At 46.8% G+C, this 12,451-nt stretch overlaps 1 protein-coding gene across 1 annotated transcript in view; it reads left to right on the top strand.

Moving 5' to 3' along the window:
- Positions 1 to 9,534, top strand: part of LOC139374569 (glycine receptor subunit beta-like) — a 44,812-nt gene extending 35,278 nt beyond the window's left edge. The window contains exons 8-12 of the mRNA XM_071115567.1: positions 591 to 728; positions 2,009 to 2,161; positions 2,759 to 2,907; positions 3,646 to 3,804; positions 9,231 to 9,534. Of these exons, the coding sequence (XP_070971668.1) occupies positions 591 to 728; positions 2,009 to 2,161; positions 2,759 to 2,907; positions 3,646 to 3,804; positions 9,231 to 9,527 (896 nt within the window). The 3' untranslated portion in view covers positions 9,528 to 9,534. The remainder of the gene's footprint in view (positions 1 to 590; positions 729 to 2,008; positions 2,162 to 2,758; positions 2,908 to 3,645; positions 3,805 to 9,230) is intronic.
- Positions 9,535 to 12,451: the final 2,917 nt, after the last annotated feature.

The following is a 12,451-nucleotide window of genomic DNA, read 5'->3' as shown; positions in this document are numbered from 1 at the left end:
TATGTTGTTATAGTATATATATATATATATATTTCATTATATTATTATTGTATGTTGTTATAGTGTATATATAGTGTATATATATATCATTATATTATTATTGTATGTTGTTATAGTATATATATATATATATATATATATATATATATCATTATATTATTATTGTATGTTGTTATAGTGTATACATTATTATATTATTATTGTATGTTGTTATAGTGTATATATATATATATATATATATATATACATCATTATATTATTATTGTATGTTGTTATAGTATATATATATATATATATATATATATATATACATCATTATATTATTATTGTATGTTGTTATAGTATATATATATATATATTTCATTATAGTATTATTGTATGTTGTTATAGTATATATACATTATTATATTATTATTGTATGTTGTTATAGTATATATACATTATTATATTATTATTGTATGTTGTTGTAGTATATATATATTATTATATTAATATTGTATGTTGTTGTAGTGTATATATATTATTATATTATTATTCTATGTTGTTATAGTATATATATATTATTATATTATTATTGTATGTTGTTGTAGTTGGCTACACCACCAGTGATCTGGTCTTCATGTGGATGACAGACCCAGTCCAGATGGATGAAATCGCTCTTCCTCAGTTTGACATTAAACAGCAAGAGATACAGTACGGAAACTGCACCAAATTCTATCAAGGAACAGGTACCACACACACACACACACACACACACACACACACACACACACACACACACACACACACACACACACACACACACAGGTGACTTGAAGAATCATCGGTTCAAATAACTTATCTATCATGAAATACCATAGGAACATTAATTTAGATCACCCACACACAAGATACCAATAGTTTCACTGTGTCGTTGTTCGTTCAATCATTAAATAATGTACACTGCAGTGTTCCTCACCTGGCTTACTGTAAAACATCACTGCAGTGTTCCTCACCTGGCTTACTGTAAAACATCTCTGCAGTGTTCCTCACCTGGCTTACTGTAAAACATCACTGCAGTGTTCCTCACCTGGCTTACTGTAAAACATCACTGCAGTGTTCCTCACCTGGCTTACTGTAAAACATCGCTGCAGTGTTCCTCACCTGGCTTACTGTAAAACATCACTGCAGTGTTCCTCACCTGGCTTACTGTAAAACATCACTGCAGTGTTCCTCACCTGGCTTACTGTAAAACATCACTGCAGTGTTCCTCACCTGGCTTACTGTAAAACATTGCTGCAGTGTTCCTCTCCTGGCTTTCTGTAAAACATCACTGCAGTGTTCCTCACCTGGCTAAAACATCACTGCAGTGTTCCTCACCTGGCTTACTGTAAAACATCACTGCAGTGTTCCTCACCTGGCTTACTGTAAAACATCACTGCAGTGTTCCTCACCTGGCTTACTGTAAAACATTGCTGCAGTGTTCCTCACCTGGCTTACTGTAAAACATCACTGCAGTGTCCCTCACCTTGCTTACTGTAAAACTAAGAGTAACGCAACAGTTACTTATCATGTTGAGCAGTCGTATCAGTTGATAGTTAGATCATTGTAATGACATGAATAAACAGTCATTTCAGATGTAATGTGTGAATTACATTTTGAAATGGTAATACTTTGATGTTAAGTTGTGTCATTTTGAACAGGTGATTTTAGTTCAATAAGCAAATGATCATAGCTTTATGTGTATTGTATCCAAGCAATTGGAAAAAGTGTCCAGAGTTTTGAAAAATTTGCATTTTGATCATCGGTTGTGAGTTTTGTGTCCATAGTTTTGAAAAATTACATCAAGGTTCTGAAATTATTTCCAAAGTGATTGTAAAAAAACTGTTTAAAGCTGTAGACTTCTTATGAAGATCCATAACCCTGTGTGTGTGTGTGTGTGTGTGTGTGTGTGTGTGTGTGTGTGTGTGTGTGTGTGTGTGTGTGTGTGTGTGTGTGTGTGTGTGTGTGTGTGTGTGTGTGTGTGTAGGTTACTACACTTGTGTGGAGGTGATCTTTACATTAAGGAGACAGGTGGGCTTCTATATGATGGGAGTCTACGCCCCCACCCTTCTCATCGTGGTTCTCTCCTGGCTGTCCTTCTGGATCAACCCTGACGCCAGCGCTGCCAGGGTTCCTCTGGGTATGATCTGTAACCTTTAACCCTTCTGGATCAACCCTGATGTCAGGGTTCCTCTGGGTATGATCTGTAACCTTTAACCCTTCTGGATCAACCCTGATGTCAGGGTTCCTCTGGGTATGATCTGTAACCTTTAACCCTTCTGGATCAACCCTGATGTCAGGGTTCCTCTGGGTATGATCTGTAACCTTTAACCCTACCGTGGAAGAGGTTTGTTCTGGACCAGGTTATCTTCTCATCTGGTTGTCCCTCCCCCCTATGTCTATTTGTAGGCCTAGTCTATCCATCTATCCATCCGTCCCTGTCCATCCGTCCATCTGTCCATCCGTCCATTCATCCAGAGAGCTGTCAGCAGGTCAGTCTGGGAGACGATCATGACATCATCACAATATGATATCATGACATCATCATACCATGACATCAATAGATCTGTCTGTCTGTCTCTAATGTCGCTGTCTCTGTCTTTCTGTCTCTGTCTTTGTCTGTCCGTCTTTAGTCTGTATTTAGTCTGTCTGTCTGTCTGTCTGTCTGTCTGTCTGTCTGTCTGTCTGTCTGTCTGTCTGTCTCTAATGTCTCTAATGTCTCTGTCTGTCTCTCTAGGTATCCTGTCTGTCCTGTCCCTGTCCAGTGAGTCCATGTCTCTGGCGTCAGCGCTTCCTAAAGTCTCCTATGTGAAGGCGATAGACATCTGGCTCATCGCATGTCTGCTGTTCGGCTTCGCTTCACTGGTGGAGTATGCAGTGGTGCAGGTCAGACACACAGCCACACAGACACACAGACACACAGACAGTGATTACATGGTGTGTGGTGGAGTACGCAGTGGTGCAGGTCCAACACACAGACAGTGTTTACACAGACAGTGTTCACAATTAAATTCAATGAAATAACAAAAACTCTCCCTGTTTCTCTCTCTGTCTGTCTGTCTGTCTGTCTGTCTGTCTGTCGCTCTCTCACTCTCTGTCTCTCTCTCGGTCACTCGCTTGCTCTTGACTCTCTCTCTCTCTCTCTCTCTCTCTCTCTCTCTCTCTCTCTCTCTCTCTCTCTCTCTCTCTCCCTCTCTCTCTCTCCCTCTCTCTCTCTCTCTCTCTCCCTCTCTCCCTCTCTCCCTCTCCCTCTCTCCCTCTCTCTCCTCTCCCCCTCCCTCTCCCCCCCCCCCTCTCTCTCTCTCTCTCTCTCTCTCTCTCTCTCTCTCTCTCTCTCTCTCCCCCTCTCTCTCTCTCTCCCTCTCCCCCTCTCTCTCTCCTCCCTCCCCCTCCCCCTCCCTCTCCTCTCTCCCCCCACCCCTCCCTCCCTCCCTCCCTCCCTCCCTCCCTCCCTCCCTCCCTCCCTCCCTCCCTCCCTCCCTCCCTCCCTCCCTCCCTCCCTCCCTCCCTCCCCCTCTCTCCTCCCTCCCTCCCTCTCTCCTCCCTCCCTCCCTCCTCCCTCCCTCCCTCCCTCCCTCCCTCCCTCCCTCCCTCCCTCCCTCTCTCCTTACCTCCCTCCCCCAGGTCATGTTAAACAGTCCTAGGCGTATAGAGGAGGAGAAGTCTAAGATGGCGTCTAAAGAGAAGGCTCTGAGAGAGAAAGAGGGGAAGAAGACTCCTTCTAAAACTAACACTGTCAATGGGACCGGAGGAACGCCCATTCATCACGTTAGCACTCTGCAGGCAAGACTACTCTACCGTGTGTGTGTGTGTGTGTGTGTGTGTGTGTGTGTGTGTGTGTGTGTGTGTGTGTGTGTGTGTGTGTGTGTGTGTGTGTGTGTGTGTGTGTGTGTGGATCTAGAGATGGGTATACTGTAATTGCAGTAGAGTATCGTTAGGCAGCTTAGAGCCCTGACTTCATAAACGTGTGTGTGTGTGTGTGTGTGTGAATCTAGAGATGGGTATACTGTAATTGCAGTAGAGTATCGTTAGGCAGCTCAGAGCCCTGACTTCATAACCGTGTGTGTGTGTGTGTGTGTGTGGATCTAGAGATGGGTATACTGTAATTGCAGTAGAGTATCGTTAGGCAGCTCAGAGCCCTGACTTCATAACCGTGTGTGTTGACAAAGCAAGTGAAATGGATAAACAAACATGAAATAAACAATAAAAAGTTAACAGTAAATATTACACTCAAAAGTTCAAAAAAATAGAGAGATTTCAAATGTTATATTATGTCTATATACAGTGTTGTAACAATGTACACATAGTTAAAATACAAAAGGGAAAATCAATAAACATTTATTTAACTAGGCAAGCAAGTCAGTTAAGAAAATATCCATATTTACATTGACAGCCAGACAACTGGGCACCGCCCTGTAGGATCAATCAACCAATCACGACCGATGTGATGCAGCCTGGATTCCAACCAGGTACTGCACTGAAATGCAGTCTCTTAGACCACTGCACCATTCGGGTCTTTACAAAGATCTTCACTGGTTGACTTTCCTTTTGGCAGCAGGTCACAACTCTTTCTGCTGTGATGGCACACTGTGGTATTTCACCCAGTAGATATGGGGGTTTAATAAATTACATTTGTTTTCTAATTCTTTGTGGATCTGTGTAATCTCAGGGAAATACAGTGCCTTCAGAAAGTATTCAGACCTTGACTTTTTCCACATTTTGTTTTTCTAAAATGGATTAAATAACAGAAAATACACTTGAGATGTTTCTACAACTTGATTGGAGTCCACCTGTGGTCAATTCAATCGATTGGACATGTCGTGTCATTAAACTGAAGACTTATTTAGTTTATCAAATCAATTCTCTGTAATTATTATTACGTGATTAACTAATCAGGTAGATGTAATTAACTAGGAAGTCGGGGCACCAAGGAGAATCTTCACATTACAAAGTTATAATTTTCCTAATATAACTCTTCAGATATTTTAATATCTGATCAATTAGTCTTCTAATTAATGAATTATTCTTTACCTCACATTAGTCTCATTCCAAACATCATAAATTGTTGGTTATCTGCACAAATCCAGTCTTCACTATGAGTCATCCATACATCAATTGTCTTAATAATTTATTAACTAACTAAATAATAACAGAAATGCACAAACAAACAAGTAGATATGGATACAAGGAAATGATAGGGGAATGTGCCCTAGTGGGCTAAACCGGCATGGCGGCTTGTTAGACAAAGGGACAGAGAAGGGCGCGAAAGATATGTTGATACAGAATAGTTGTTTCGGCGGTTGTCGATCTTCGCATTCACAGGTACATAATTTCTTGCTGCAGGCTAGTAATTAGTATCGAAGAGTAGCTCTTATTCTGTCAGATCGATAGTCTCAGATTTTAACCACTTGGTATGGTTAAGAATTCAGCAATCTACTCAAACCTTAGCCCTCTTGGTTATCGAGGTAAGCTGGTCTGAAACCTTAGCCCTCTCGGTTATCGAGGTAAGCTGGTCTGAAACCTTAGCCCCCTCGGTTATCGAGGTAAGCTGGTCTGAAACCTTAGCCCCCTCGGTTATCGAGGTAAGCTGGTCTGAAACCTTAGCCCTCTCGGTTATCGAGGTAAGCTGGTCTGAAACTTTAGCCCCCTCGGTTATCGAGGTAAGCTGGTCTGAAACCTTAGCCCCCTCGGTTATTGAGGTAAGCTGGTCTGAAACCTTAGCCCTCTCGGTTATCGAGGTAAGCTGGTCTGAAACCTTAGCCCTCTCGGTTATTGAGGTAAGCTGGTCTGAAGGGAATTGCTCCTGGTGGGGGTTATGTTCGTAACAGCAGAAAGGGGCTGTCCCGGGCCAATGACTTAGTTAACTTTAAAGGGAATTGGGTTCCCTTTCATTAAACAGTTTAAAATCACATGAGGTTCCCTAGTGGGATAAACCGGTATCGCGGTATTCAAATATTTTTTGCCAGATCCTAATTGGTATGTAAAATTGTATGTTTCTTTTGATGGCATAGAAAGCCCTTCTTGCCTTGTCTCTCAGATCGTTCACAGGTTTGTGGAAATGACTTGTGACGCTGATGTTTAGGTCGAGGTATGTATAGTTTTTTGTGTATGCTCGTGGGCAACAGAACTTAGATGGAATTTGTATTTTTTTTTTGTTAACCTTTATTTAACTACACAAGTCAGTTAAGAACAAATTCTTATTTACAATGACCAAAAGGCCTCCTGCGTGGATGGGGGCTAGGTTTAAAAAATATATATATAACAAAAATAGGACAAAACACACATCCCGACAAGGGAGACACCACAACACTACATAAAGAGAGACATAAGACAACAACATAGTAGCATCACAACATGGCAGCAGCACAACATGGTAGCAGCACAAAACATGGTAGCAGCACAACATGGTAGCAGCACAACACATGGTACAAACATTATTGGGCACAGACAGCAGCACAAAGGGCAAGAAGGTAGAAACAACAATACATCAAATTTGTGGTCCTGGCAACTGGAACACCATTCTTTTTGTCTTACTGATGTTTAGGCCGAGGTATGTATAGTTTTTTGTGTGCCCTAGGGCAACGGTGTCTAGATGGAATTTGTATTCGTGGTCCTGGTGACTGGACCTTTTTTGGAAAACCATTGTTTGTGTCTTACTGAGATTTACTGTCCGAGCCCAGGTCTGACAGGGCCCAGGTCTGTCAGGGACCAGGTCTGTCAGAATCTGTGCAGAAGATCTATGTGCTTCTGTAGGCGCTCCTTGGTTGTTGACAGAAGCACCAGATCATCAGCAAACACTAGACATTTGACTTCAGATTCATTCTAATAGGGTGAGGCCGGGTGCTGCAGACTGTTCTAGTTCTGTAATGACACCTGCCTCTGATTGAGAACCATACTAGCCCGAAACATAGAAATACCCAAATCATAGAAAAACAAACAGACTGCCCACCCCAACTCACGCCCTGACCATACTAAATAATGACAAAACAAAGGAAATAAAGGTCAGAATGTGACAGTACACCCCCCCCCCCCCCTCAAAGGTGCAGACTCTGGCCGCAAAACCTTAACCTATAGAGGAGGGTCTGGGTGGGCGTCTGTCCGCGGGGGCGGCTCTGGCGCAGGACGCGGACCCCACTTCACCATCGTCTTAGTCCGCCTTATTGTCCGCCTCCGTGGCTTTCTAACCATGGCCACCCTTCTCAATGACCCCACTGGACAGAGGGGCAGCTCGGGACAGAGGGGCGGGAGCTCTGGAAAGAGGGGCGGGAGCTCTGGACAGAGGGGCAGCTCGGGATAGAGGGGCGGAAGCTCTGGCGCCTCTGGGCTGAGGGGCTCTGGCGCCTCTGGGCTGAGGGGCTCTGGCGCCAGAGCCTCCGGACAGGCGGGACCACCTGCAGGGAGGAGACAGAGAGACAGCCTGGTGCGTGGGGCTGCCACAGGAACCACCAGGCTGGGGAGACCTTCAGGAGGCTTGGTGTTAGGAGGAGGCACCTGAAGGACCGGGCTGTGGAGGAGCACTGGAGCTCTGGTGCGCAGCCTTGGCACCACTTCCCCAGGCTACTCTAGCCCGGACGCTCCAGAGTGCAGGCACAGGTTGAACCGGGCTGTGGGTAAGCACGGGAGATCTAGTGCTTACTACGCGCACCTCTCCCTTATGCTCCACTCCCACATTTGCCCGGCACGAGCGGAGCGCAGGCAGAGGACGCACTGCACCCTCCCAGCGCCCCGGAGACACAGCACGCAGAGCCGGCGCAGGATACCCTGGACCAAAACTGCGTACCAGCGACCAGACCCGCTGAGCAGGCACCATACGTCCTGGCTCGATGCCCGCACTCGCATGACACTCTCGGGGGGCTGCCCTATAGCGCACCGGGCTATGGACACGTACTGACGACACTGTGCGCTTAACTGCATAACACGGTGCCTGACCAGTAACGCGCTGCTTATAATAAGCACGAGGAGTGAGCTCAGGTCTGCTACCTGGCTTAGCTCCACACCTCGTGTGCCCCCCCAAAAAATGTTTTGGGGGCTGCCTCTCGTACCTGTCGCACTGCCGTGCTGCCTCCTCATATCACCGCCGCTCAGCTTTCGCTGCCTCCAGCTCTGCTTTGGGGCGGCGATATTCCCCAGCCTGTGCCCAGGGTCCCTCTCCGTTCAGTATCTCCTCCCATGTCCAGGAGTCCTGTGATGCTGGCCGCTGTTGTTGCTGCTGCTGCTGCTGTCGTCGCTGTCTTTTACCACGCTGCTTGGTCCTTGGTTGGTGTGTTTCTGTAAGGGATTTCCTCCTCTTCTTCCGAAGAGGAGAGGCGAAAAGGATCAGAGGACCAATATGCGGCGTGGTAAGTGTCCATGGTTCTTTTAATACGAAAATGGACACATGAACAACTGAATACAAAAAACAATAACCGTGGATTGAACGAAACCCAAAACAGTCCTATCTGGTGCAAACACAGAGACAGGAACAAACACCCACCAACACACAGTGAAACCCAGGCTACCTAAGTATGATTCTCAATCAGAGACAACTAATGACACCTGCCTCTGATTGAGAACCATACTAGGCCGAAACATAGAAATACCCAAATCATAGAAAAACAAACATAGACTGCCCACCCCAACTCACGCCCTGACCATACTAAATAATGACAAAACAAAGGAAATAAAGGTCAGAACGTGACAAGCGCCCTCGCCAATTCTTTGATATATATGTTGAAGAGGGTGGGGCTTAAACTGCATCCCTGTCTCACCCCACGGCTCTGTGGGAAGAAATGTGTGTTTCTTGCCAATTTTAACCACACACTTGTTTATGTACATGAGTTTTATAATGTCGTGTGTTTTTACCCCAACACCACTTTCCATCAATTTGTATAGCAGACCCTGATGCCAAATTGAGTTTAAATCTTTTTGTAAATCAACAAAGCATGAAAAGACTTTGCCTTTGTTTTGGTTTGTTTGTTAGTCATTTAGGGTGTGCAGGGTGAATACGTGGTCTGTCGTTTACAGTAATTTGGTGAAAAGCCTATTTGATATTTGCTCAGAACATTGTTTTCACTGAGGAAACGTACAATACAATTTAAAGGATGTTTCCAACATTGCTCTCTCTATAACTCTCTCTATCACTCTCTCTCTCCTGATCATTTACTTCCTACACATCTCTCTTTTACTGCTGTCCTAACATTACTAACTGGTGTGTCTGTCTGTGTCTGTAGGTGGTGGAGACCCGCTGTAAGAAGGTGTGTACATCTAAGTCAGACCTCCGCTCTAATGACTTCAGCATCGTGGGATCTCTCCCCAGAGACTTTGAGCTTTCTAACTTTGACTGCTATGGCAAGCCCATTGAGGTTACCGGGGCAACCGGCAAATCACAGGCCAAGAACAACAAGAAAGCCCCGCCCCCTAAACCTGTCATCCCCGCTGCAGCCAAACGCATCGACCTGTACGCACGTGCTCTGTTCCCCTTCAGTTTCCTCTTCTTCAACGTCATATACTGGTCTGTCTACTTGTAGGGAGGGAAGGTGTGTGTGTGTTAATATCTGAGAATGTCAGTGGGTATTCCCATTTTTTATATTAACATAATTTACTACTTTATCTTGACCTGTAATCCTTGACCTCTAACCCCTGACCCCTTGCCCATGAACCCCAATCCTACATTTAAGAGTCTGGTTTCCCCGACTCGGATAAGGCCCAGTCCTGGACTGCTCTCTCAATAGATAAAGTCCATTGGACATAATCCAAGAAAAGGCTTCATCTGTGTCCAGGGAACCAACATGTAGAAGTGATCTTAGATTAGAACTCATCCTATACGGCTTGGCTTTCTCAATGTAGTAACCGGCCAGAGACAGACAGACAGACAGACAGACAGACAGACAGACAGACAGACAGACAGACAGGCAGACACGCAGACAGGCAGACACACAGACAGACAGGCAAACAGGCAAACAGGCAGACAGGCAGACAGACAGACAGACAGACAGACAGACAGACAGACAGGCAGACAGACGGGCAGACACACAGACACACAGACAGACAGACAGGCAGACAGACATGCAGACAGGCAGACACACAGACAGACAGGCAAACAGGCAAACAGGCAAACAGGCAGACAGGCAGACAGACAGACAGGCAGACAGACAGGCAGACACACAGACACACAGACAGACAGACAGGCAGACACGCAGACAGGCAGACACACAGACAGGCAGACAAGCAGACGAGCAGACAGGCAGACGGGCAGACAGGCAGACACGCAGACAGGCAGACAAGCAGACAGGCAGACAGACAGACACGCAGACAGGCAGACACACAGACAGGTAGACACGCAGACAGGTAGACACGCAGACAGGCAGACACGTAGACACGCAGACAGGCAGACAGGCAGACACGCAGACAGGCAGACACGCAGACAGGTAGACAGGCAGACAGGCAGACACGCAGACAGGCAGACAGGTAGACACGCAGACAGGCAGACACGCAGACAGGCAGACACGCAGACAGGCAGACATGCAGACAGGTAGACACGCAGACAGGCAGACAGGTAGAAACACAGACAGGCGGACACGCAGACAGGCAGACACGCAGACAGGCAAACACCCAGACAGGTAGACACGCAGACAGGTAGACACGCAGACAGGCAGACACGCAGGCAGGCAGACAGGTAGACACGCAGACACGCAGGCAGGCAGACAGGCAGACAGCCGGACACGCAGACAGGCAGACACGCAGACAGGTAGGCAGGCAGACAGGCAGACAGGCAGACACGCAGGCAGGCAGGCATGCAGACAGCTGGACACGCGGACAGGTAGACACGCAGACAGGCAGACACGCAGGCAGGTAGACACGCAGACAGGTAGACACGCATACTGACGGACACGCAGACAGACAGGCAGACACGCAGACAGGTAGACAGGCAGACAGGTAGACAGCCGGACACGCGGACAGGTAGTCAGGCAGACAGGCGGACAGGTAGACAGTTAGACAGTTAGACAGGTAGACAGGCAGACACGCAGACAGGTAGACAGGCAGACAGACCGACAGGAAGGCGGACACGCGGACAGGTAGACAGGCAGACAGGCAGACAGGCAGACACGCAGACAGGTAGACAGGCGACAGCCGGACACGCGGACAGGTAGACAGGCGGGCACGGAGACTGACGGACACGCAGACACAGGCCTCCAGAGTGGCACTGTGGTCTAAGGCACTGCACCGCAGTGCTAGCTGTGTCACTAGAGATTCTGGGTTCCAGTCCAGGCTCTGTTGCAGCTGGCCGGCAGGGATGTCCTTGTTCCATAGCGCACTAGCGACTCCTGGGTGCAGTGCATGGTCGCCAGGTGTACATTGTTTCCTCCAACACATTGGTGTGGCTGGCTTCCGGGTTAAGTGGGCATTGTGTCAAGAAGCAGTGCGGCTTGGTTGGGTTGTGTTTCGGAGGACGCACGGCTCTCGACCTTCGCCTCTCCCGAGTCCGTATGGGAGTTGCAGCGATGAGACAAGACTGTAACTACCAATTGGATACCACAAAAAGGGGGTAAAAAATATATATGTTAAAAGGCAGGCAGGCAGATAGATGGACAGGCAGGCGGGCAGGCAGGTAGACGGGCAGGCAGGTAGACATTCATCATATATGGCTTCCTCTATGTATTAACTGCATGTTTCTATAGCAGACCACAGACAGACAGGCAGGCAGACAGACAGGCAGACAGATAGGCAGATAGATGGATGGACAGATGGAGAGGAAGATATGCAGACAGGCAGATAAACGAACAGACAGACAGACGGACAGACGGACGGGCAGGCAGGCAGATAGATGGACAGACAGATAGACAGGCAGACAGGCAGATATGCAGACAGACAGGCAAAAATTCAGGCAGACAGACAGAGACAGACAGACAGAGACAGACAGATTCTTCTTGGACCTCGCTCATCAACAAACTGTTTTCTGGGATACTGAATTTGGCGCGCTTGGCACATAGTTTTGCCCATTCTAACATTCAGTTGAACAGTAACTGAATGCCTCGATGCCTGCTTTATATAGCAAGACACAGCTACACAACTCACTGTCTGTAACCCAGTTTTGTGAAATGGGCGGCGGACCTAATAAACTGGCCGGAGAGTGTATATCATCGATACATGAATATAACAGTATATATAGCATGTTAACATGGGGATATATACAGTATCATCTATAAATTAATATAACAGTATACAGTATATGGGTCGAGTGTTAGTTTCTTGAGGAGAGGAGCGACTCGGGCCATCTTGAAGTCAGTGGTCAGGGATTAGTTGATGAGTGAAGTGAGGAAGGGGAGGTCACCAGAGATGGTGTGGAGAAGGGAGGAGGGGATGGGGATGAGTTGATGAGGGAAGTGGGGAAGGGGAGGTCTCCAGAGATGGTGTGGAGAAGGGAGGAAGAGTTGAGCGGGCAGAATGTCGG

Source organism: Oncorhynchus clarkii, chromosome 19 (assembly GCF_045791955.1).
Source record: "Oncorhynchus clarkii lewisi isolate Uvic-CL-2024 chromosome 19, UVic_Ocla_1.0, whole genome shotgun sequence".
Lineage (NCBI taxonomy): Eukaryota > Metazoa > Chordata > Actinopteri > Salmoniformes > Salmonidae > Oncorhynchus > Oncorhynchus clarkii.
This window is presented reverse-complemented; position numbering and strand designations above follow the sequence as displayed.